The sequence below is a fragment of the Marmota marmota genome, unplaced genomic scaffold (genome assembly GCF_001458135.2).
Source record: "Marmota marmota marmota unplaced genomic scaffold, marMar, whole genome shotgun sequence".
NCBI lineage: Eukaryota > Metazoa > Chordata > Mammalia > Rodentia > Sciuridae > Marmota > Marmota marmota.
Window position 1 is genome coordinate 8,822,665 of NW_025999945.1, and position 24,979 is coordinate 8,847,643.

General features: G+C 36.0%; 1 protein-coding gene across 1 annotated transcript; it reads left to right on the forward strand.

Annotated features, from left to right (window-relative positions):
- The first annotated feature begins 828 nt into the window (after positions 1-828).
- Positions 829-23,150, forward strand: Marchf5 (membrane associated ring-CH-type finger 5). The gene is made up of 6 exons (XM_015500120.2): positions 829-1,036; positions 7,524-7,680; positions 13,155-13,285; positions 18,569-18,752; positions 18,893-19,059; positions 20,260-23,150. The coding sequence occupies exons 2-6, from the start codon at positions 7,665-7,667 to the stop codon at positions 20,374-20,376; spliced, it is 615 nt and encodes a 204-aa protein (XP_015355606.1). The 5' UTR covers positions 829-1,036; positions 7,524-7,664; the 3' UTR covers positions 20,377-23,150.
- Positions 23,151-24,979: the final 1,829 nt, after the last annotated feature.

The window sequence follows — 24,979 nt, forward strand, 5'->3', positions numbered from 1 at the left end:
ACAATGGAAACATGTAGACTAGACCCAAATTTATCATCACTTTCCTAAAACATTTTTTCCTGTCTTCTTATCCTTTGTAGTTTCATAAATTTTCAAACATTATAGTCATACTTTACCAAAAAGAAAAAACTGGGTTTTTTTCCCTTAGTTGAAAATTGAATGAAATTATGTGAAATCATTTGTGTAGCACTTTTTTTTTTTTTTTTTTTTTTTTTCCAAATTCAAGAGGTTGGTGTTAGCCAGACATGGTGGCACATGCCTATAATCACAGCTATTTGGGAAGTTGAGGCAGGAGGACCATAAATTTGAGGCCAACTCGGGAAACTTTTTAGGGCTAGGAACATATTCAGTGGTAGAGGGCCCAAGTTCAATCCTCATTACCCGCTGCACCCCCACACACACACACAAAAACACACATACACACACAAATACACAGAAGAGGTTAGTGTTACGATAGGGAGAACACTAAATCTCACATATTCCTATGTTTACCAGTCCTTAAAGAACTATCTTGTCTTATGTAAAACAAAAGCAGCTTAAGGGTTGTCTCTTTGAACTCTGGTTCACTGGTAAGAGTGAAGAATTTCTAGAAAGATGGAGGAAATTACATAATAACAAATTTCAGAAAAAAGATGCTATAGAAGATGATGAGGAAAAACAAAAATTAAAGACTGTTCTACTGGGAATATACTGATTGTTCTGTATTCATAGTCTTTCATCAGGATTGAGGTTCTATCATATAACAAAGTAGGTTCATCCCCGTAAGTAAGCGCTACAGTGTAGAAGAGACTGAAATCCTAAAAATAAACATCATTTTCTCTCTTAATTTACAGAAGTTGCTGGGTTTGTTTTGCCACTGATGAAGATGATAGAACAGCTGAATGGGTGAGACCATGCAGGTGCCGAGGATCTACCAAATGGGTTCATCAGGCTTGTCTGCAGCGCTGGGTTGATGAAAAACAAAGAGGAAACAGTACAGCCAGAGTGGCATGTCCTCAGTGCAATGCTGAATACTTAATAGTTTTTCCAAAGTTGGGTAAGAATGTCTTTAAAAATAACAGTGGTACATTTGATGTCATTACATAACTCTATGAACTCAAATTTATTTTTTTTTTAATATTTATTTTTTAGTTGTAGTTGGACATATTACCTTTATTTTATTTATTTTTATGTGGTGCTTAGGATCATACTCAGGGCTTTACACGTGCTAGACAAGCACTCTACTGCTGAGCCACAACCGCAGCCCCTCAGATTTATTTTTAAATGACCCATTTTGGCATTCTGGGAATTTTTACAATCCCTTTCTGTTATTTCTTCTTAAATGTCAGACATTTGTTTTGCTAACAGTTGACAGCATCCTTAATATATGACCAAATCATTCATTTATCTGTGTGTTAACTATTTTCATGTGGTTGAGAGGAAAAAGAACATGAATATCTAATTGTGTAAATATTATCAAATAACAAAGCTATAATAAAAAGCTGACTTAAAGAACCACATTCTCTGAAGAAAGTTGTTAAAAGAGAAAGAAAGCAGTTCTTTCTAATACTTCTCCTTAATTATTTTGTTAAGGAATAAATGTAGGGAAATTAAAGATTTAATAAGATATTGAGTTAAATTTATGTTTGGAATCCAATTATATGGTTGTCTTTCATGAAAACTGCTATCTCTTTCTGGGAATTGGCAGTCAAGGAATAACTGGAGGTCTTTGAGAATGGGGCAAGCATGGAAAAAGTATAGCAGACTGCTTAAAAGAAGCTGTAACTAAGGATAATATTTAGTAAACCTATTCCAGTATAGCCATACATTTATGAGCTGGTTTCATTCTTTGGTGTTTATGCCATTATAACTGGTAACTGCTTTTGATATCACCCTTAGTTTTAACCAAGAGGTATAGAAAGACAGTCTGAATTATGGGAAGGTCAAAAGGAAAGAATGACTTTGGGGAGGGATTGGGGAAATTAGAAATTGTTAGATATATTGGTTTTTGTAAGTGTCGTACCTACTGAAATCAAACCATGTTTTTTCTAAATGAGGTAATATAAATGCAGATAATGAAATGCTTTTTTTATGAAATGCTTTTCTAATGCAAGAAGATTATTAATAAGGGCAATTTCCCTTATTGTTTTTCCTCTAGCATGATGCATAAGAAGAAATGATAGCCTCATAGGAAAAGAAAGTTAAGTAATGGAAAAAATAGTATTCTCAAATATTTGGAATTTCTGGACCCATGATAGGTCTTCACAATCATCACCAATTTTAGATAAACACAAAGGAATGACCTAAAATGTTTACATTGTAAAATCAAAACAATATTGCAAAATAACTTGAACATTAGTAAAAGGCAGTTATTGCTTTAGTCTCTCACCATGTTTATATCTGGCTTACAAAGTCAGAGTTAGATTTTCATACTTAACCTAGGGTTTTTTTCTTACTCTTTTATTTCTACTAAATGAGATAAGCCTACCTTTTAGCTATAAGTTATTAGAAAAATGGCAAATATAAGGTGATTCTTTGGGGTGTTTTAGATATTCAGATGGTGAACATAAAAATTAAGAATTATTATTAAAATCTACATGTGGTGTTTGATCGGGTACTAAGTTGACAGATGTATGCCATTTAACAGGAAAGCTTAATATTCAGTTGGAAGATGGTAGTAGGGTAGATCTATCCTTTTGTTTGAGTTCAGTTTTAGGATATTTGTTTTCAGGCAGTAATTGTGGGTTCTGGCCGGGAGCAAGATTGTTCTGTTTTATTTTTGTGGTATTGGGGATTGGACCCAGGGGTGCTTTATACTGAGCTACATCCCCAACCTTTTTTATTTTTGATTTTGAGACAAGGTCTCACTAAGTTCTGAGACTGGCCTTGAACTTGAGATCCTCCTACCTCAGCCCCCTGAGTTTCTGGAAGTACAGGCATGCATCACTGTACCCAACTTGAATGTGGTTTTAATTGATATCCTTCTACAACAAGGAAGGAAAATGCCTAGATGCTATGTGGAAAAGAGTGAAACTCTTTGGCTAGGCCAAAGAGATTATCATGATTGGGTCTATATTATTTTATCCTTAAGAATTGTATTATTAGGGCTGGGGATGTAGCTCAGTGACAGTGCTTACCTAGTATGCTTGAGGCCCTGGGTTCAAGCCCCAGAACTGGGGAAAAAAAAAAAAATGTTATTACTGTGTGTAGTGGTACATGCCTATAATTACAGTGATTCAGGAGACTGAGACAGGAGGATAGCAAGTCCAAGGCCAGCATGGGCAACTTGGTAAAACCTTGTCTCAAAATGTAAAATCAAAAGGGCTGGGGAAGTTGGTTCAATCCCTAGTACCACCCCCCCCAAAAAAAATTGTTTATTTCATGCCAAATAATAGGTTCAAGCTATTCACTGTAGTATATGTCATGTAGATACAGCACTGAAACTATTTAAAATCATAGACATATTTTACAGCAATGTCATAAAATTTAAATCTTGAGCCTGAATGCAAGAGAGAGAAGCATAATCTGTATTTGCTGCTGCTTTTCTTTTTTCATGAAGATACCTGTTCAAGGACAATTTGAATTACATCATAATTTCCATTGTAGTCTTTTTAATACTGATTTATGAGGGAATATTGTTAAATTTCAGCTGTGGTCTGTAAATGAAGTCGTGTGAATTTGTTCTTAGCGGGTCTTCCTTGTTACCCCCATAATTGATGTCCTGGCTATATTGATCCCAGTATACCTTTTCAAGACAAGGTTTAAAAACAGTTATTGGATCAGAAAATCCCTCTCAATCATGTTTTTTGATAATCAGGATTAAAAATTTGGGGGACTGGGGGTGCTGGCTCCATGTTAGAGCACTTGCCTAGCATATTCAAGGTCCTGGTTCCATCCCCGGCACTACCCCCTCCCCCCAAAAAATTCAAAAGTTGTCAGGTTTTCTTGATTTACATATTATAAATGGATATGCCAAAGGTTGATCCAAACTCAGTACACTGGTGGTTTCATGCAGCCATAAAACAAATACCTAAAAGCATATATCTGTGGTAATTACTCTTCCTCACTATATAACACATTGTTATGGTTTAGATATGAGTTGTCCCCCAAAAGCTCCTTTGTTAATGCAGGAATGTTCAGAAGTAAAATGATTTCATTGTGAGAGCTGTAACCTAATCAGTCCATCATAGTTTGAATGACTGGGTGGTAACTGTAGGCAGGTGGGGCATGGCTGGAGGAGAGGGTGTGCCCTCGAAGGGTTTATCTTCCCAGTGGCTTCTTCCCCTCTCCGCTTCCTAGCTGCTATACATGGAGCAGCTTCTCTCTGCCGTGTCCATCCACCATGATGTGCTTCCTTCCTCTGGGCTCACAGCAATGCACTTAGCCATCTGTGACTAAGACCTCTGAAACCATGAAGTTTCCCTTTTTTAAGTTGTACTTGTCAGGTATTTTGGTCACAGTGATGCAAAACTAACACACACACATAAAATGTCCTGTTGTTATCATCTCTTAGAATTTTGCCAGTATATTGTTCTGTTTTTCTGAGTATATTTGTCATTAGTTTTACAGCTGACAGTAATTATACTTGTTAAAAGAAGATCAAATACCTTGACTATAGTTTTAATCTTTGCTTCTAATGACAAAATTAATAAGAGAGACTAGGTTGATTTACTGGAGTGGTTGAAAATTATGTGAATACTTCAGTGGCTTGTTCCTATTGGTATATGTAATTCAATGTATTGCAATATAATAGGAACAATAATATTTTCTAGTGCAGACTAATTATTCCTGATTCACTGGTTAGAGCCCACTCTGAGATTATAGTCTTCATTCTAAGAGCATGCTTTTATCATTTATGACGTTGTGAGTTAAATGTAATTTTCATTTTTACTCTTTGAATTAATATTCTTGAGTTATTGATTCATTTATTGAATATTATTAAATATTCTTGTAAATATTGGATGTCCCTTGCAATATAGCAACAATTAAAAACCTAAAATAATTTATTTGAAAGTCCTAATTAATCTTTTCAAATTTGTGAAATGTGGGCTGGGGATGTAGTTCAGTGGGAGAGAATTCCCTAGCATCTTGAGGCTCTGGATTCGTTTCCCAGCACCACCAAAAGAAAAAAAAAAAAAAGATCTATTCAGGGTCAAAACTCTTATTTTGTCTTAAAACTGTCTGTAAACCAATTAATAGATTACCAGGAACTGCTATTTGTCCCTAAATGACACTTGAGGAACACTAACTAGAAAGAGGAATACTAACTAGAAAGAAGAATAGGAGACAAGAAAAGACGCAGAAAGGAAAAAGTGATAGCTAACATTCTACAGGATGATGTCTGTGTTTTGGGGTGGGGGTGGAATTTTTTGTTTTTGTTGTTTTCCTCCCTAAGTTTTCATATGGATTTAGCTTCAGTCTGACTGGCTATCTGGCCAGTTCTGCTTCTTTTCTAGGACTTATTGGTGGCAGGAATGAATGAATAAATGATGTTGAATGTATGTTTTCATTGTTGATAGGAAGCTCAGTTGCATCCTTCTCACTATTTGCTATCCCAACCCCATCTTGGGGTTTGCTTTCTTTTTTTCTAGTGAGGTAAGCCAGTTGTACACATGTACTGACTTAAAAACCTTGGTATTCAAAGTATGATCTGAGGACGAGCAACATTGATTGGCATCCTATGGGAGCTGTTAAGAATGCAGAGCACCACCTACTCACTCACCGTTTTTACTGAATTGACATCTGCATTTTTAATAAGATCATCAGTTGATTTCTATATACATTAAATTTAAGAAGCATTACTTAAACAGCTTGGTGGCACATACCAATTGTTCCAGCTACTCAGGAGGATCACTTGAGCCTCTAGAAGTTTGAGGCCAGTGTGGGGAACAGAGTAAGATCTCATTTCAAAAAGGAAAAAAAAAAAAAGCATTACTTTAAAACATGAAGGGGGAGTACTAGTTGGAAAAGGCTTGCTTCCCATAATAAATAGTGCTGTTTTATGTATTAATTAAAGATAATCAATGGTGGTGATTATCACACCTTAAAGGTTTTTTTCAGCAGTCAGCTCTCATTAAAAGGGTCTTGACAACCCTGTTTGGTTTTGACTTTATTTACTTGTACTTTTCATTCTCTGCTTAGAATTGGCCTCCTTTTTCACATCAGAGACTTTAAAAAAAAAGCAATTAAAAAAACTTACTGATCTTATCCCCTCTATAATCTTTACCTAAAATTACCTTAACAGTCTGTATAGTTTATACCATACTATCATACATTTCTTAATTTTGCTATAAGATTTTTCAATTATTTAAAGAATATTTATGAGAAATTATTGTATATTCCATGCCTAATAAATACTTAGTACTTGACCTTATAGCCCACAAGTATTCTATGGTCTATTCTGTTTTTGTGAGGGGGAAAAAAAATGGAAGCTTTCCCTTGGCACAAACTATAATAATCATAACTACTATATTGATTTTTAGTTATTAGTTATGGCAATGTAATGTACACCTAGGGTCAAAGTAGATGAGTACCATACCCTAGATCTTTCATTCTTTGGGGTTGTTTGAGTTTTTTAATCAATTACTAATAGTTTGGTTATTTAAAAAACTACCTAATAAAATTAACCCTTCTCTCTGTAATCTAATGACTAACTTCTTGTTATTAAGCAAAGCAACTTATTTTTAGCCTGAATTCACAAATGTTTTTTCTTGCATGAAGATGATAAAATCTCAACCTACAAGTAGAGCAATCAAAAATGAAACTTAAATAAACTCTTAGATGTAGCATCCAAAGGTCTAGTGTTTAAAATAGTGATGAATCCAGTCCTAAAGAATTAAAATTTTTTTTGTCCCATCAACATTCCCATATACTTCCCCACCTCTTTTTGTTGTTGTTGTTTGTTTTTTGGTACTGGGTATTGAACCCAGGAGTACTCAACCACTGAGCCACATGCTGAGCCCTTTTTATTTTTGAGGCAGGATCTCACTAAGTTGCTGAGACTGGCTTTGAATTTGCAATCATCCCACCTCAGCCTCCTGAGCCACTGGGATTATAGGCGTGTGCCAAATGCACCTAGCTACTTTGAACTCTTAATCCAGTTGGTTGTTTGGTATTATTTCATGTCTTCAATAAAATCCACATTTGTTGACCATGTAATTACTACTTTTTTTAAAAGCCCATTTTTTAATTTTTATTTTTTGTAGTTTTAGATGAATATAAGCCTTTGTTTGTATATGGTGCTAAGGATTGAACCCAATGCCACATCCATGCTAAGCAAGCGCTTTGCCACTGAGCTACAGCCCCAGCCTTAAAAAGTCCATTTTAATAACAGATTGAGTTAAATACTTGCCATGGGGTACTGCAGCTAGGTCCTATGCCATTATATTCCATTGCCCTGTGGAGTAGACCAAAGTGCCCCAACATACAGCCAAATGCCATGTGCTGATGCTCTGAGATAGCTGTGGCCTAGAGGGTCCTTGAGAGTGATACCAATCATCAAAAAGCATTTTTTAAGCACCTATCTGTACATGGTTCTGTCCTAGGCACTGTACAAAACGAGTTAAACAGACATGGCCCCTGTCCCTTGGGAGTTTTCAGTCTTAAGATGATGCTGACATGGACAGACATAAAGGATATTGAGACAACTGAACAAACATTGAACAAGAACATAAAGTACTAATATTATGTACAAGCAAAGGGGTAAGTGCACTTTGTGGAGTAGTATATAAAGGAAGCCTCAGGGGATATGAGCAGGGTGGGCCAGGGAAACCAATGAGCCTTTATCAAGTTAGATTAGTTTTTGCTGGGAAGTTGAGTTTTCATACAGTAGCAGAACATTTCAGACATAGAATGCTACAAAAAGATTTGGAGCAAAGAGAAAAGTTTAGAACTATATTGTGAGACTCTTAGTGACCTCAAAAATCTGCACTTGTGGATAGCACTGAAAATAGGATCGGTGGTCTTATCCTAGCTGGTTGACATTTGAATTTGGGTCTTGGTCAAAACCAGTTCAGTGCAAAGCAGAAAAAAAAAAAAAATAGGAACTTGAGTGGCTTCTGAGTGCTATCTATTTTACTTGTTAAATCTATGTGATAAACTGTTGGCCACTTACCAGAAACCTTGGAGTTCGTGGGAGCTGTTCAGTCTTTATAGAAACTTTACATGAGGTTGTCTTGTGAAGCACCTGTGTGTGCTCATTAAATCATGTTGTGTGTTAAGAGACTTTTGCACTCTGATAAGTCACAGTGATAACATTTCTCAAGAATTGATCATAGGTGTTTTGAGGATATTCTTTGTATCCCAGAAATAGGCCCTGGAAATTCTGGGTATTATTATAAGCTGTGCCAACAGATGTTAAACACTATCAACAACCTGCCCTTCAGTCTTTAATTTCTTAAATTTCAAGATGTACCCTTTGTTTGTTTAGGGGTTTTTAGTTGTTGGGTTTTTGTTTTTGTTTTTGTTTTTTGGTAATGGAAATTGAACCCAAGGACATCCTACCACTGAATTATATCTTACATCCTTTTTATTTTGAGACAGGGCTGGCCTCAAACTTGTGATTCTCTGTCTCAGCCTTGGGAGTCCTTGGAATTGCAGGTGTGCACAAGACCTGGCTTTTTTGTTTTCTTTTGTTTTTCGAGACAGGGTCTCAATGTGTTTCCCAGCCTGATCCAAATTTCTGGGCTTAAGTAATCATCCCACCTCAGCCTCCTGAGTAGCTGGGACTACAGTTTGGCATCACTGCACACAGTCCAAAATGTACCTTTAACAACCATGCATGCATAGACTTGAATTTGAATGACAATGACAATAGTTGTCATTCAAAAGTCTACTTTTGCAGAATCTGCTAGACAAAACTGATTGTTTCTTTTTTTAATAGACATGAACTAATGAGTTTCCAAAATATTTTCAGTTCACTTTTTGATGTCACTGAAATCTGAAATGTAAAAATCTTGAGTTTACCCAAAATATTAGGATATAGTTATCTTTGCAAAAGCTTCCTTATTGTACAAAAGAATTCACAAAATAGACTTCCTTTTAATTGTAGACTTCTTTATTTCCCTTTAAATTATTGGATTTTCAAAAGTTACATAAAACTTCTTTAGTCATCATCTCTGTTGAGAGCATAAGTGGTAAGGCCCACCACAGCATTAAAAATTCAATAATGTCTTTTTTTCCCCCAATAATGCCTTTTTAAAATAATGAAATTTGTATGCCCCTAGATTTTTACCTTTCATGATACATATATGTATGCTGCTGCTCCATTAGAATGGAGCTTTTCAAGGGCTTAGGGTCTTGCCTTTCCCTATTTCCATAATTATTTATGCTATAATCTGACAATAAGAAGCAGCTAGTGACTGTTGTTATTTTCCTAAGATTATGACCCTAAGCCATAGGATAGGGCACATAAGCTCCCTGATAAGAAGAGTATGAGTTAGGTAGACTGTTATCCAGAGGATTTTAATGATTGTTCTTAGTCACCAAATATCTTGCCTATATAATCGTTAGCTCTCAAAAGTACCTCCCTTTGGTGGCAGTTTATTACTCTAATGGCATGTTTAACACTGGGTTTTTTGTTGTCCACCCCCTTCTAAATATTAAACTAATCTTGGAATGGTATGTCTGGAAGTGCAATGAAGATTTAGGCAAAATAAACTTAAGGCAAAAGCCAAGGCAGAATTTTGTCAACAAACGAGAATTCAGTGGTATAAAATGCAGTCTGTATGTATTTGGCAAATCTTCAACCCATGGAATGTGCAGAAAACTTCCAAAAGGATTTCTTGTACAAAAAAATTGATACCCAGTGATTCAGGGGACTGGGGGGCAATGAGTTCATTTTGTGAAAGCCCTCTGCAATCTTTTAAGGAAAAACAGTTCAAAAATCTAGATTGCCATTGTTTGTGATAAATAAAAGTATTATGATGGGTTGTTTTTTTAAAGAAATTCTATCACTTCATTAATAGATATTTCCAACTACTATAAGTACTTCAATAGAAAATTCATTTTATTTGAGAATCATAGGAACTTGGGATACATTAATAAATAAAACCAGGGTTGGTATCGTGGCTCTGTGGCAGAGCACTTGCCTCACACATGTGAGGCACTGGGTTCGATCCTCAGCACCACATAAAAATAAATAAACAAAGATATGTGTCCATGCATAACTAAAAAAATATTTTAAGTAAATAAAACCAAAGAAATCCTTTTCCCTTAAGAGCTTATGTTCTAATGTAATAATCAGCAAACCTTTTCTGTAAAGAACCAGATAGTATTATTTTAAACTTTGCATGTGGAATGTTTCAATAAAACTTTATTTACCAAAAGTCATCTGGCTGGATTGGGCCCACAGGTCACAGTTACTCAACCCTTGTTATAGTAAGTGGAAATAGATTTAATAAGTAAATTAGAGTATATTATGGTAAGCGCTTTTGGAAAAAGAGAATATAAATAAAGCAAAGTAATCGAATAGGGAGTATGATGAAGTAGGGATTAGGAGGTTGGGCTTCCTGAGGTCAAGAAGAGAAACCAACTAAAGAGTTTGAAAAATAAGTGGTAAGATAAAAAGCAAGAGATGGTGATGTCCTGGAAGTGAATTGAAGAACCATATGTTAGGAATTAAAGGTGTCATGTTGCTGATAGGCCAAATAAGAGGAAGACTGAACTTAGACCATTGAATTTAGATATGTGGAGGTTGTGAAACTGCTGTGAGCAGTTTTGGTGGAGTGAGTCCAAGAGAGAATTTAAAGGAAAGATACAATTCTTTTGAGGAATTTTTTTTTACAAAGGAGCAAAGAAATATATTTAAGGGGTCAAGAAGGGTCAAGAGTTCTTTTATTAAGACAGAAGAAATAATAACATGTTTGTTTGATGGAAGTAAGCCACTAAAAAGTAGGGGGGAAATGATGTAGGAGAGTCAGAAAGAATTGGCTGGAACTGGGACCTGGAAGAATTGGTAAGGTGATGAAATATAGTTTACAAGTGAAGGAATTGACCTTCGATAAATGGAATATTGGCAGATGGGTACATGTGCTGGGGAGTCTCTAGATATTCTTTTGTGGCTTCAATTTTCTGATTTTAAAATTTTCAATAAAGAATTTGAGGAGCTGTGGCTCAGCAGTAGCACACTTGCCTGGCATGTGTGAAGCACTGGGATCAATTCTCAGCACCATATATAGATTCATAAATAAAATAAAGGTCTATCAATGACTAAAAAAAATATATTAAAAAAAAGAATTTGAAAGGCCAAGTACAGCGGTGCACTCATGTAATACCAGCAACTCTAGAGTCTAAGGCAGAATTGAGGCCCATCTTAGGACCCTGTGTCAAAATAAAAAATAAAACCAAGTTTGGGATATAGCTCCAGTGGTATAGCACCCCTGGGCTTGATCCTCAGTATCAAAAAAAGAAAAAGAATATGGCAGTTGAAATGTAGATGTGTTATATATGTACACCCATAGTCTTCTAGTATTAGCATTTGAGGGATCTTTGGTAACTCACTAAGATGATTTTTATTGTACCTTTTGAGGGAATTATAAACTTAACCCAGTAAAATTATGTATTTCAAGAATTAAACTATTTTATGAGATTAAATGATGCATGTAATGCCTGTGTGCACCTGGTATTCTGTAAGAGTCACTCAAAAAATGCTACCTGTTGTTAGTCAGTAGGCACTGAATTAGGTTTACTTTATCTCTTTGGGTCCCAAAAGATAACCTTATCATAGTTTTTACATTTTTAAGTTAAAACTTGATAATGATAAATTAATATGCTACATTTAAATCAAAGGTCCTTGGACATCTCTCCTAATATTCCCTTCACATCATAGTCTCTCTCTCTCTCTCTTTTTTTTTCAGTTATACATGGACACAATATCTTTATTTTGTTTATTTATTTTTATGTGGTGCTAAGGATTGAACCCAGGTCTCACACGTAAGAGGCGAGCTCTACTGTTGAGCCACAACCCCAGCCCCACATCATAGTCTCTCTTTATACAGTTACAATATCACTGGCTTCTGCAGTCAATGGGGAATCTTGATCAAGGGATCCACAAGATACTTTATTTTTAAATGTTGAATTATTTTACCAGATTGTTTTGTTAATTTCTTTGTATGGTGAAGATAACTGCTTTTGTGTATAGCCTCCTTTAGATTTTAAAACCCCCAAAGGTAGGTAGTAACTCTTATACATTTCTAAGAAAATGTCTGAAGTAAGTTTATATGTAGAGGAAATCTTCAATAGATATAATGATTACTAAATCAAGAGATTTCCTTTACCTTTGGTTAAGCTTAGATATCCAATTCTTTGGCCTTGTGTGGAACAAACCTGAGACCTTTCCACTTCTATAAAAAATTCTGGAGCTAAATTATTGACTTAATGGCAGTTAGAAGAATATCTCCAAAATAGTAAGCACATAATAGAAGCATAATTGGCATCTAAAGTTGTTCAAAAGCCATAAAAACCAGCATCGTAATCATAAAAAGAAGCTTTTTCAAGAATAATATTCAACTAAATATAGCATATTGAAAATCAACGTAAAATAAAGTGTGTAGGTACAAGAAAATAGCCTTGGTTACCTTTACACACTGTACCAAGATACACAATGGGGGAAGCCAGAGAAAGTGATGTTCTTACCAAGTACTACAGAATTTAATGGTTGCCAGGAACTATTTGAAAAGAGCAAGCTAAAATGGCCCTTTCACTCTGCAGTAGCCAGTGTGATTAAGAAATGGAAGTAAGAGGACTCCTTCTTTCATAAGGAACAGCTGTATTTGAGGCTCTAATTATAGGTTCAATAACAAAGATAAAAATTTGAACAGGCTATTTCCCAGAATTTAGGAAGTAATATTTGCTATTCATACAAGTGATTGAGAAATGCTAAACTGTTCAAATCTGAGTATCCACATCAGAATATAAGATTTTTTTTTTTTTTTAGAGAGAGAGAATTTTAATATTTATTTTTTAGTTTTTCGGCGGACACAACATCTTTGTTTGTATGTGGTGCTGAGCATCAAACCCAGGCCGCACGTATGCCAGGCGAGCGCGCTACCGCTTGAGCCACATCCCCAGCCCAGAATATAAGATTTCATAAAAGTATTTTAGATCTATAGGAAATATTGAACAAGTCAATTTTAAAATCCACCTTATGTTGAAACTTTTTTTTTTTTCTATTACAGGTCCAGTTGTTTATGTCTTGGATCTTGCAGATAGACTGATCTCAAAAGCTTGTCCATTTGCTGCAGCAGGAATAATGGTTGGCTCTATCTATTGGACAGCTGTGACTTACGGAGCAGTAACAGTGATGCAGGTTTATTATTTTACTTTATTCAGTGATACTACCTTTGATGTGAAGATCTATTAAATATTTTTAATTTATTATTTTGGATAAGTAATGATGTGGCTTAAACTAAGAAAAGATATAAAAAGCTATCTAGTGAGAAGTCTTCCTATTCCTGTTCTTCATTTGTCCAGGTCCCATCTCATCTCTCTAGGTAACCACTGTTGTTAGTTTCATATATATTTCTCCAGTTTGACTTCATGTACAAGAAAAAACAAACAGGTTTTTTGTTGTTGTTGTTGTTGTTCTACTCTCCTATCCCCTGAAATGTAACTGTAGCTTTTTTTTCTTTTCTTTTTTTGGGTGGTTTTAGGGATTGAATTCAGGGCCTCATGAATGCTAGGCAAGCATGTACCACTGAGCTATATCCCCAGCACCTGTAGCCCTTTTTCTTTTTTGTACAAGAAATTGAATTCAGGGACAATGAGCCACATTTCCAGCTCTTTTTATATTTTTTAGAAACAGGGTCTCACTAGTTACTGAGGCTGGCTTTGAACTCAGCTGCCTCAGCTTCTTGAGCTGCTGGGATTACAGGTATTTGCTACTTCACCCACTGTAATTGGCTGCCCTCTTTTTTTTTTTTTTTTTTTTTTTTTTTTTTTNTTTATGGCAGAATAGGACTCCATGGTGTATATATACCACATTATCTTTTTTGTGGTGCTGGGGATTGAACCCAGGGCCTTGTACATGTAAGGCAAGCACTCTACCAACTGAGCTATAGCCCCAGTCCTCCCCTCTTGGGGGTCTTTTTATATGACTATACAGAAATTTAGTATTCTGTGTATGGAATTACAACAGTTTATTAACCAGTCTCTTATTGATGGACAATTAATTGCTTCCAATCTTATGTTATTATAAACTGCTACAATCAGTAACTTCTGAAGATTAAAGAGTCTTAAAATTTCAAGATTCATTCCCAAACACTTGATTCTCTTCTTTTTCATCTCTTCCTTAAAGATATTCAGCTATCGTCTTGTTTTACTGTGTGTGTGTGTGAGTGTGTGTGTGTGTGTGTGTTTTCAGATCAGCCTTTCATCCTGTTCTTTCTAGTCATGTAATTGCAGCTTAACCCCTCTTCTTCAGTGACCTATTTTGACTTCACACATAACTAAAATCAGACTAGTTTTTTTGTTGTTGTTTTGCAGTTAAGTTGGGTTTTTTTAAATTTTGTTCTAATTATACACGACAGCAGAATGCACTTCAGTTCATAGTACACAAATGGAGCACAATTTTTCACTTTTTTGGTTGTACACGAAGTAGAATCGCACCATTTCTGCAATCATACATGTACCTAGGGTAATGATGTCTGATTGATTCCACCGTATTTTTTATCCCATGCCCCCTCCCCTCTTCTCCCTTCCCTTTGCCCAATTCAAAGTTCCTCCATTCATCCTATGCCACTCTCCTCATTATAGATCAGCATCCACTTATCAGAGAAAACATTCAGCCTTTGGTATTTTTTGGGATTGACTTACTTTGCTTACTTCTCCAACTCCATCCATTTACCTGCAGATGCCATAATTTTATTCTCTTTTAATCCTGAGTAATATTCCATTGTGTATATATAACACAGTTTCCTTATCCATTCATCTATTGAAGGGCATCTAGGTTGGTTCCACAGTTTAGCTCTTGTGAATTGAGGTGCAATAAATATTGATGTGGCTGCGTCACTGCAGTATGATGATTTTAAGTTCTTTGGATATAGACCAAGGAGTAGGGTAGCTGGGTCAAATGGTGGTTCCATTCCAAGTTTTCTTTTTTCTTTTTTCTTTGGTACTGGGAATTGAACTCAGGGGTACTCAACCACTAAGTCACAATCCCAGCCCTTTTTTGTATTTTATTTAGAAACAGGGTCTCACTGAGTTACTTTACTAAGTTGCTGAGGCTGGCTTTGAATTCATGATCCTCCTGCCTCAGCCTCCTGAGGCTGTTATTACAGGTGTGCACCACCATGCCCGGCCCATTCCAAGTTTTCTAAGGAGCTTGCACACTGCTTTCCAGATTGGTTGCACCAATTTGCATTCCACCACCAATACATGAATGTACCTTTTCCCCACATTCTTGCCAACACTTATTATTGTTTATATTCTTGGTAATGGCCATTCTGACTGGAGTGAGATGAAATCTTAGAATAGTTATGATTTGCATTTCTCTAATTACTAGAGATTTTTAATATGGATTGATTGTATAACTTCTTCTGAGAAGCGTCTGTTCAGTTTCTTAGCCCATTTATTGATTGGGTTTTTTGTTTTGTTTGTTTTTTGTTGTTGTTTTTTGAGTTCTTAAACATCCTGAAGATTAGAGATCTATCTATTGTGTGTGTGGTAAAAATTGGCTCCCATTCTGTAGGCTCTCTCTTCACCTCATTGTTTCTTTTGCTGATAAGAAGCTTTTCAGTTTGAATTCATCCCATTTATTGATTCTTGATTTTATTTCTTGTGCTTTGGGAGTCTTGTTAAGGAAGTGAGCGCCTAATGATGAAGATTTAGGCCTACTTTTTCTTCTATTAGGCTCAGGGCCTCTGGTCCTGGATTCTTGATCCACTTTGAGTTGAGTTTTGGGCATGGTGAGAGATAGGAGTTCAATTTCATTTTGCTACATATGTATTTCCAGTTTTCCCAGCACCATTTGTTGAATAAGCTATCTTTTCTCCAGTGAATATTTTTGGCACCTTTGTCTAGTACGACATTACCATATTTACATGGGTTTGTCTCTGTGTCCTCTATTCTATACCATTGGTCTACAAGTCTATTTTGGTGCCAATACCATGCTGTTTTTGTTACTATAGTTCTCTAGTAGAGTTTTAAGGTCTGGTATAGTGATGCCACCTGCTTCACTCCTCTTGCTAAGGATTGCCTTGGCTATTCTGGGTCTCTTATTTTTCCAGATGAATTTCATGATTGCTTTTTCTATTTCTATGAGGAATGTCATTGGGATTTTGATTGGAATTGCATTAAATCTGTGTAATGCTTTTGGTAATATGGCCATTTTGGCAGTGTTAATTCTGCCTATTCTAGAACAAGGGAGATCTTTCCATCTTCTAAGGTCTTCTTTAATTTCTTTCTTTAGTGTTCTGTAGTTTTCATTGTAGAGATCTTTTACCTCTTTTTTTAGGTTGATTCTCAAGTATTTTATTTTTGAGGCTATTGTAAATGAAGTAGTTTTCCTAATTTCTCTTTCAGAGGATTCCAGACTTGTCTGGAAACCTAAATTTATTCCCAATTATAACTTCTCTGTCTTTGATTCCTACTGTCTTTCCATTCTGGGTTTGTATCCTACAATCTTAGATTGCCTTTGCTCTTCCTACTTGATGGCCCCCTATCCAGTCCACCAACCAAGTCTAAGTAGTTTTTCTGTTTTGATAGGCCTTGGCCTTGCTTCTGTAGCTTTCTTTCTATAATCTTTACCACCTGGCTTTTTGTCATTCCTTCATCATACCTAGATGGCTAAAGGAACCCTCTTGATTGGTTTCTCTGACTTCATTCTTTTCTATCCATCCTTCCAAATGAATCTTTTTAAAGTACCTTCAACTTCAACAGCTTACTCCCCAGTATATGTTTTTGGGGATTTTAGGTTTTGGTTTTGGTTTTTTGGGGAGGTGGGGTTTGATGCTGGGAATTGAACCCAGCGCCACTTTACCACAGAGCTACATTCCCAAACCCTTTTTTTTGCTCCTAGAGACAGGATTTCAATAAGTTGCTCAGGGCCTTGCTGAGGCTGGCCTTGAACTTCTGATCCTTCTGCTGAGCTCAGCCTCCCAAGTTGCTGAGATTAAAGGCCTGCACCAACACACCTAGTTGATTAACACACTTAGGTTTGTAAATGATGTAATTTGCTTTTCTATAATATAGAGAGTGCATGGCAAAAAAAGGGACAGAGTTATATCTAATATTCTAAAAGTTGCATTAAAATTCTCTCTCTCTCTCTTTAAAAAAAAAAAAAAAGTTGAGATTCACTGACTTGGAAAAAATGCAGAGTCCTCCACAGTCATATTTCATCCTACTTTGAGGCCTATTGACCTGTGTCCTCCACTCTATCCTTTTTTTTTTTTTTTTTTTTTTTTTGAGAATTTTTTAATATTTATTTTTTAGTTTTCAGCGAACACAACATCTTTGTTTGTATGTGGTGCTGAGGATCGAACCTGGGCCACATGCATACCAGGCGAGCACGCTACCGCTTGAGCCACATCCCCAGCCCTCCATCCTTATTTTGTTTAGTTTACCTTTGTATTTTGGCTTATGTCATCTTCTCTGCCTACTGCCTGCCTTTCCAGTCTTTTCTCCACTTACCCAAATCTAAACCCTCCTTATAGGCTTAGCTACTCTTTCTCCATGAAGCTTACCAGCTACTTACTACCTGTTGTAATTTATTCCTCTGCATTCATGATATTTCTCAAATTGCAGTTTTGTGACAAAGAAACTGTTATTTCTAATTTACTAGCTTAGAGATTTTACATGTCTAGTGCTATATAGCAAGAAAGAAGCATTAGGACTCCTATCTCTAGAACACAGGCAGCTGAAGCATTTCATCCTGGAACAGAGGAACCTTAACATCCAGCCTAGTTCCTACTTTTAGAACTTAAAAAAAAAAGAAGAAGAAGAAGAAGAAAGAAAATTATTATGTTGCTACTGCTGTTTTGTTTTTGTTTTTTTTTGTTGTTGTTGTTGTTGTTGTTTTTGAGTCAGGATCTCATTATGTGGCCCAGGCTGATTGAACTCCCAAGTGGCTGGGCTTATAGGCATGTGCCACTGTGCCCTGGGCCTTGCACATGGGCAGCACATGTTCTACCACTGAACTATACCCAAGTCCCAAGAAGTGAGTTTTCAGCCATCTCTCAAAGACAACCAGTGCTACCCCTTGGCTGACTGTGCTTACCTCCTAGAAGGAATAGCAGGAATACAGATGTTCTTTGAAGACAGATAGGACCTAGAATCTTATCCCAGTCCTATATCCCACTCCAGCAAAATCAAATGAGAGAAATAGAAGCAAACACCAAGCCCCCGCTCCTCCACTGAAATGTAATCAGCCATTTTTAATTTCAATGTAATATGAAATAGCATGGACTTTGTTTTTTCCCTGAATAAAGAGATTTCTTATAAAAAAAAATCCAGACCAATAGCTTTCCAGTTTTTTTTTAATATTTATTTCTATATCTTTTGCAATTAAGCATTTCCTATAAAGTGAACTAAACTCAAACATGCACCACTTCATTTGATAAGAAAACGATTCTAACAAATGTTAACTGTTTCATAGGTTGTAGGCCATAAAGAAGGGCTGGATGTTATGGAGAGAGCTGATCCTTTATTTCTTTTAATTGGACTTCCTACTATTCCTGTCATGCTGATATTAGGCAAGATGATTCGCTGGGAGGATTATGTGCTTAGACTATGGCGCAAATACTCAAATAAACTACAAATTTTGAACAGTATATTTCCAGGTAAGGTCCTGAATTTTGATTATAAGGTTTTCTGTCAAACTGACCTTATAGAAGAACCATAACATTTTAGAGAAATGTTTGAAGATTTTTTTGTAGCTATTCTGAAGTATTAGCACTAATATACTGCATCTTTTCTATAGGGATTGGTTGTCCTGTTCCCCGAATTCCAGCCGAAGCTAATCCTTTAGCAGATCATGTCTCTGCTACCCGAATTTTGTGTGGAGCCCTTGTCTTTCCTACTATTGCGACAATAGTTGGTAAACTGATGTTCAGTAGTGTTAACTCTAATTTACAAAGGACAATCTTGGTAAGATGGCTTTAATGTTTGTTACTTTTTCAAGTGACATACAAAAGACAATTAACTATATTTGCTTTTAAAGAGGAGAGGGTATACAAATATTGGATTCATGGCTCCTGTGCCTTAAGCATCTGTTTAATCATACTGTCATCCACTAGCTTGAGTGGAATAAAAAAGGGAAGAGGGCTGGGGATATAGCTCAACTGGTAGAGTGCTTCCCCCGCATGCACAAGGCCGTGGGTTCAATCCCCAGCAGCACCACAAAAAATAAATAAATAAATAAAGCCACTATAGTAGTTCTGGCTTTCTAGAACTATTTTGAAAGTAAATTACAGAATATGGATGAATCATTATCCATCCCATTTGCCAACTGGATTATGGTAAAGAGCTTCTGCTGTAGGGTCAGAATGCCTGATTTAATCCTTTTCTTTCTTTCTTTGTTTTTTTTTTTTTTTTTTTTTTTTGTACTGAGGTTTGAACCCACAGCTGCTTTATCACTGAGCAGTCTATATCCATAGCCTTTTTTATTTTTTATTTTGGGACAGGGTCTCAACCAAGTTGAATTGCCCTGCTAAATTGCTGAGGCTGATCTTGAACTTGTGATGCCTCCCAAGTTACTGGGATTACAGGCATGTGCCACTGTGCCCTATCCTGATTTAAATCCTAACCCAGAAACAGCCTTGCTATGAAACATAAACCAAATTTCTTGACTTCTCTGTGCCTGTAGAATGGGTGGCTATCTTGGAATAATTACAAGGATTAACTCAGATAAATACTGGCACATAGTAAACTCTCCTATTGTTTACTGTCTTTTTGGAGGTGGGGGAGGGCAGATCAACCCCAGATTTTAAACATGCTATGCAAGCACTCTACCACTGAGCCAAACCCCAAGCCCCTTGCTTTCATTACTATTATTCCATTTTCCCCCTCTGGTACTCTGCACATAGTGCCTTGACATTCTTCTTACTATATCAGAATGGATATAGAACTAAGTGGAAGGAAAATTACTCAGGATAATGGGGAAGGCATTTCCATATTCTGTTACTTATAATGTCTATCTCTCTCAATCCCTATTAGAAAAGATAACCATTCACTTGCAGTCACCTGATTTAGGTTAGCATAAAAGCCTATGTCTTTGGTGATCTAAATATAATTCTTTTTACTGTCTAGACCTGCATTATAAAAAGCTAATTTTCCTTTTTATTCTAGGGTGGAATTGCTTTTGTTGCCATAAAAGGAGCATTTAAGGTTTACTTCAAACAGCAGCAATATTTACGTCAGGCACACCGCAAAATTCTAAATTATCCAGAGCAAGAAGAAGCATAAAACTGTGACTTCTGTTTGTTCTGCAGTCCTCTCATCCTTATGAGTCTGTTGTGTCGTTTTGATTCCATCATTAATGCACTAGTGGAGACTTGTTATAAGCTGCTGCTCCTATATTTTTAAGAAATATAATAAAGCACTTAGGGCAGGGGAAATCCTCTCAGTAATCACGGAACCTAAGGATGTGATTCGTTTTCATGGTTTTGTATGTACTTCTTTTGTGGCAGTCATCTAAACCATTATCTTAGCATGGTAAACCTGAGTTTGTTCATATTTTCTCCAGATATGTAAAGATCAGACTGTACAAATATTAAAAATGCACATGCTGTTTTATTCTAATGCCTCTTTTGTACATGTTCATGTTCAGTGTTTTCTTAGAATCAGCAACTTAATGAAGGTACTATGAGGATTTTTCTCACCGACATAATTTGATTACTTTCGAAACAGGAACACATGTTAATTTGAGGAAATGTAAATTAAGTTATGAATAAGTAACAAACCAAAAATGTATGTAAACATCAAATAATTATCTGAACAAATGAAATTTTGTTGTGTTTTCCTTAACTCATGTGATGTCCTCCAAATGTGTAGGGTAAAAGTTCACAGGGCTTCCAGATCACTTTTTCACTATTAAATTTTATTTATACAATGTTGACATCTCATAATTCATAATGTAATTTTGACTCATGTAGTCTTGATTATAGTGTGTGTATATTTGTGTGTGTGTGAGGATGTGTGTGTGTGTGTGTGAGAGAGATCAGATCCTTTGATCTCTGGAGTAAGATTTTTAAATCCATATTTGTAGAAATTAGAGCTGCCAGTTTATAGTAGTTAAACAGAGAATGATTTGCAAAAAAAAAAATGAAAACAAAAAAGTCAAAATTATTTTATTCTCCTCTTTCATTGATTCAGATATTTGTTGATCACCTCATATTTGCCCCAGGCACTATACAGAGTGCTGTTGGATACAGTGGTGAACAAGAGAGTTGGTCCTAGCTCTTACGGTGTTTATAATTTAGTGTCAGCAGATAGAAAAACAGCAGTGAGTATACCAAGGTGAGGCCTTGAACTCTTTGCTTTAATATCAGTCAATGAGGAGATAATTACGAAAACAAGTCCTGAGTAAATATTGAGGTCACTGTTTTTGACTCTGTCAGTTTATTATAGAAAACCAATACTGATGTTTTTAGATTTTAATTGCTTGTCATATTTGAGGCTAGCACCTTAATAATCATTGTTTAAGTAGTTTTGTGTTCACTTTTCAAAAGTAATTATTTATTTTAAGTCATTTTCAATAGAGTGGCCATCTTAATGTCCAGCAATCTGAATAGTCTTTCAATTATTTTCACTAGCTAAAATTAATTTTTAAAGGTAGTTATAAAAACCCTATTTATTTATTATTATTTTGTTCACAGTATCTAATGCATGATAATAGTAAATGTTTCTTACTGATAAGTGGCCACTTTCTTTAGGAGTGTAGCATATATAGGTTGAGCTATGTTAGATTGTAATAATGTTTGTTAATTTTAGTAATTAAAGACTGGTATCATTCTGTAGTATAAATGTCTTAATTTTGAGTTGTATGGCATTTATGTGAATGGATGTTGAATGTTAAAAGTTGTAATTATTTGGGGAGAAAAGAAGATTTGACTGAGTGAGTCTTATTAAGAACACTGCTACCATTCTGAAGGGGAAATATAAAATCTATGACTATATATAAAATCTTAGGTTATATAGCTGTAATTATAAAATATATTGGCTTTTCTTTAATTTTCAATATGAAAAGATATATTAAGTAGACATTTCCTGCATAGTTTTGTTATACAGAACAGCTTCTAGGCAGCATTTATTAATGTTACGCAAGCACACAGTTCCCTATTTACTCCTTTAATGCCCAAGATGGGGAATAACTTCTTGGGTTTATTGGCATCAAGGCCCTGGAGGGCCAGAGAAGCAACAACTATAATCCTTTGAGGGCAGGAGGGAGGCGTTTCTAAGGCTATGCAGAAGGAACTACAAGTGCCTGGGGACCAGAGTGACCTCTAGACCTGGAATGGAACACTTATAGAGCCTTAGCTTAAGAAATACCATGTGCCAGTTGTTCTGGGAAGGTGGCCTGCCCTGCCATGAAGCAACAAAGAACGTAGGCAAACTGAAAGTTGGATGGACCTGAGTTCAGATCCTAATTCAGCTTTTCATAACTGCATATGACCTTTGCCAGGTAACTTAACTTTTCTTCCCCACAGTTCTCTTCATACTGAAATGCAGATAATACTTAGAAGACTATCTGCAATTAACTGAGAAGGGAACAGAGGCACTTTCAGCACAAAATACGCCCTAAGAAGTAGTTTATTAATTGCTACTGTTTTTACACTCTAGGAAAAAGAGAATGAAGAGGTAAAGGAAAGGCAGCAGAGTACAAATTCAAGAGATGATGTGGCCTTTTGAGATGGATGGGTATATTTTGTTTTCTAGTTTATTTTCATATTGCTTTTTTGTTATTTCCAGAAACTTTAATGTTTTAAACCTCTTTTATAAAATTCAACAACTATTAGAAATCTATTCTTTGCAGAAGTTATCTCCATTTAAGTGGCTGAAAATATTGTTCATCATTACATGATTATCAAATGACTATGAAGAATATAAAATTAAACTTAGTGACTTAGTCACTGCCTTGCTAATTCTGCTGTAATTTTTTCAAATGTCTTGTTTTTAATATAGCGGACTATCTCAATACTGGCTGGATTAAGTTGAATAAAGAATTTTTATGTTCTCTAGGTGTGCTTTGTCTGTTGAACAAATCCCAGAACTATTCATTAATTCTGTACCTGCCTATGTAATTGTTTTTAAATTTGTACAAGAATTCTAGTGAGACTTCTCAATATAAAAATAATATGCAATTTAAAAAGTATAAAGGCATTTGTCTTAATTTTTGGTAATCAGGCTAGCCTAAATTCCAAGTGAGTTCTAGTGATTAACATGTTCCTCCTTTCCTCAGAGCCTCTTGAACTGAATATGATTAGACAAGTAACTAGGCAAGGATTGTGGTGGTCTTGTACCATGGAATTTTACAAATTAGTCAAGTGAATTGGAAACACAAAGTGCTTCCTCTGACATACTGAGAACTTAAGTTTCTGAAATAGAATCTTCTGGAATGACTAAGTCAAATAAAGGCTACAGGGATTGATTGCATTGGATCTAAGTAATTTTGTTACCTCTCTCTGAGAGACTAACAGGGAAATGGCCTGAAGTTGAAAGGTACTAGATGCATGTTCTAGCTGATAATAGAGGTTTGTTCATAGCTTTCGTTGATTCTCTGAAATCAAAATTTGCTCTTTCTCTGCTGTCACTCCTCCCCATGCTCATCAGAAATGCAAAAAGTGATGGACCAATCTTATTTATTCAACTAGGCAAAAAGGAAGGGAGGAAGGGTTTGTAGCTGAATACCTATAGAAGCCTTGTGTACAAGTAACAGACCATCTGGTCAACCCATGTAGCTTCAAGCATTTTATTGGTAAGAGCATGCTCAGGCAACATAAACTACTCTAGCAGATGTTTGTTGGCCACTTTTACATCCTAGGAGCTATGTTAAATCCTGGAGTAGAATAGTGAATAAGCCTGCTTTGAGAGTTTTTTTTTTTTAAACCATTTTAAAGCATACAGTTCAGTCCCTGATACTGAAGTCCTTGTAATCTGTTGCTGCTATAACAGAATACCTGAGATTGAGTAACTTCATAACAATAGAAATTTGTCACGACTCTGGAATTGGAAATCCAGGATTATGGGGCTGGCAGATTAGGTGTCTGGTGAGAGCTGCTTTCTGCTTCCAAGATGGCACCGTGTTGCTGCATCCTCCTAAAATACAAAAGCAAATAAGCCAGGTGTGGTGGCACATGCCTGTAATCCCAGCAGCTTCAGGAGGCTGAGGCAGGGGGATAGCCAGTTCAGAGCCAGCCTCAACAATCTAGTGAGGCCATAAGCAATTTAGGGAGAACCTGTCTCTAAATAAAAAATACATAAAAGAGCTGGGGATATGGTTCAGTGACTAAATACCCCTACGTTCAATCCCTGGCAAACAAAATAATAATAATAGGTATTCTGAAAGGCAGAAAGGGGCAAATGTTCCCTTGTACTCTTTTGTAAGGTCTCTAATCCATTCATAAGGGCTCTGCCCTCATGACTCATCACATTCTAAAGGACCCACCTCTTAATGTTATCACACTGTTAAGTTTTAGGTTTTGGAAAGACTGTATAGCAGAAATATGCCGGTATTTTCATGGAGTTGTGCAACCATTACCACCAATACCAGAATGTTTCCAGCACCTCAGAAAGAAACCCCATATCTAGCAGCAGTCTGAGTTTACTCCTCCTCCTGTCCCTGCCAACCACTTATCAACTTTTCATCTGCATTAACCTATTCGGGATATAAATGAAATCATATGACATGTGGCCATTTGTGTCTGGCTACCTTCCTTAGCTTTCATGGTTCATCTATGTTGTAGTATGTACCAGTACTTCATTTTTTTTAATAGTTGAATAATATCCAACGTGGCATGAACATATCACATTTATTCATTCATTAGTTGATGGAATTTGAGGGGGTATT

Coding starts and splice junctions, on each gene's coding strand:
- Marchf5 (XM_015500120.2), top strand. Junction 13,286..18,568: donor GAGCAGTAACAGTGATGCAG/GTTTATTATTTT, acceptor ACTGTTTCATAG/GTTGTAGGCCATAAAGAAGG. Junction 19,060..20,259: donor ATTTACAAAGGACAATCTTG/GTAAGATGGCTT, acceptor TTTTTATTCTAG/GGTGGAATTGCTTTTGTTGC.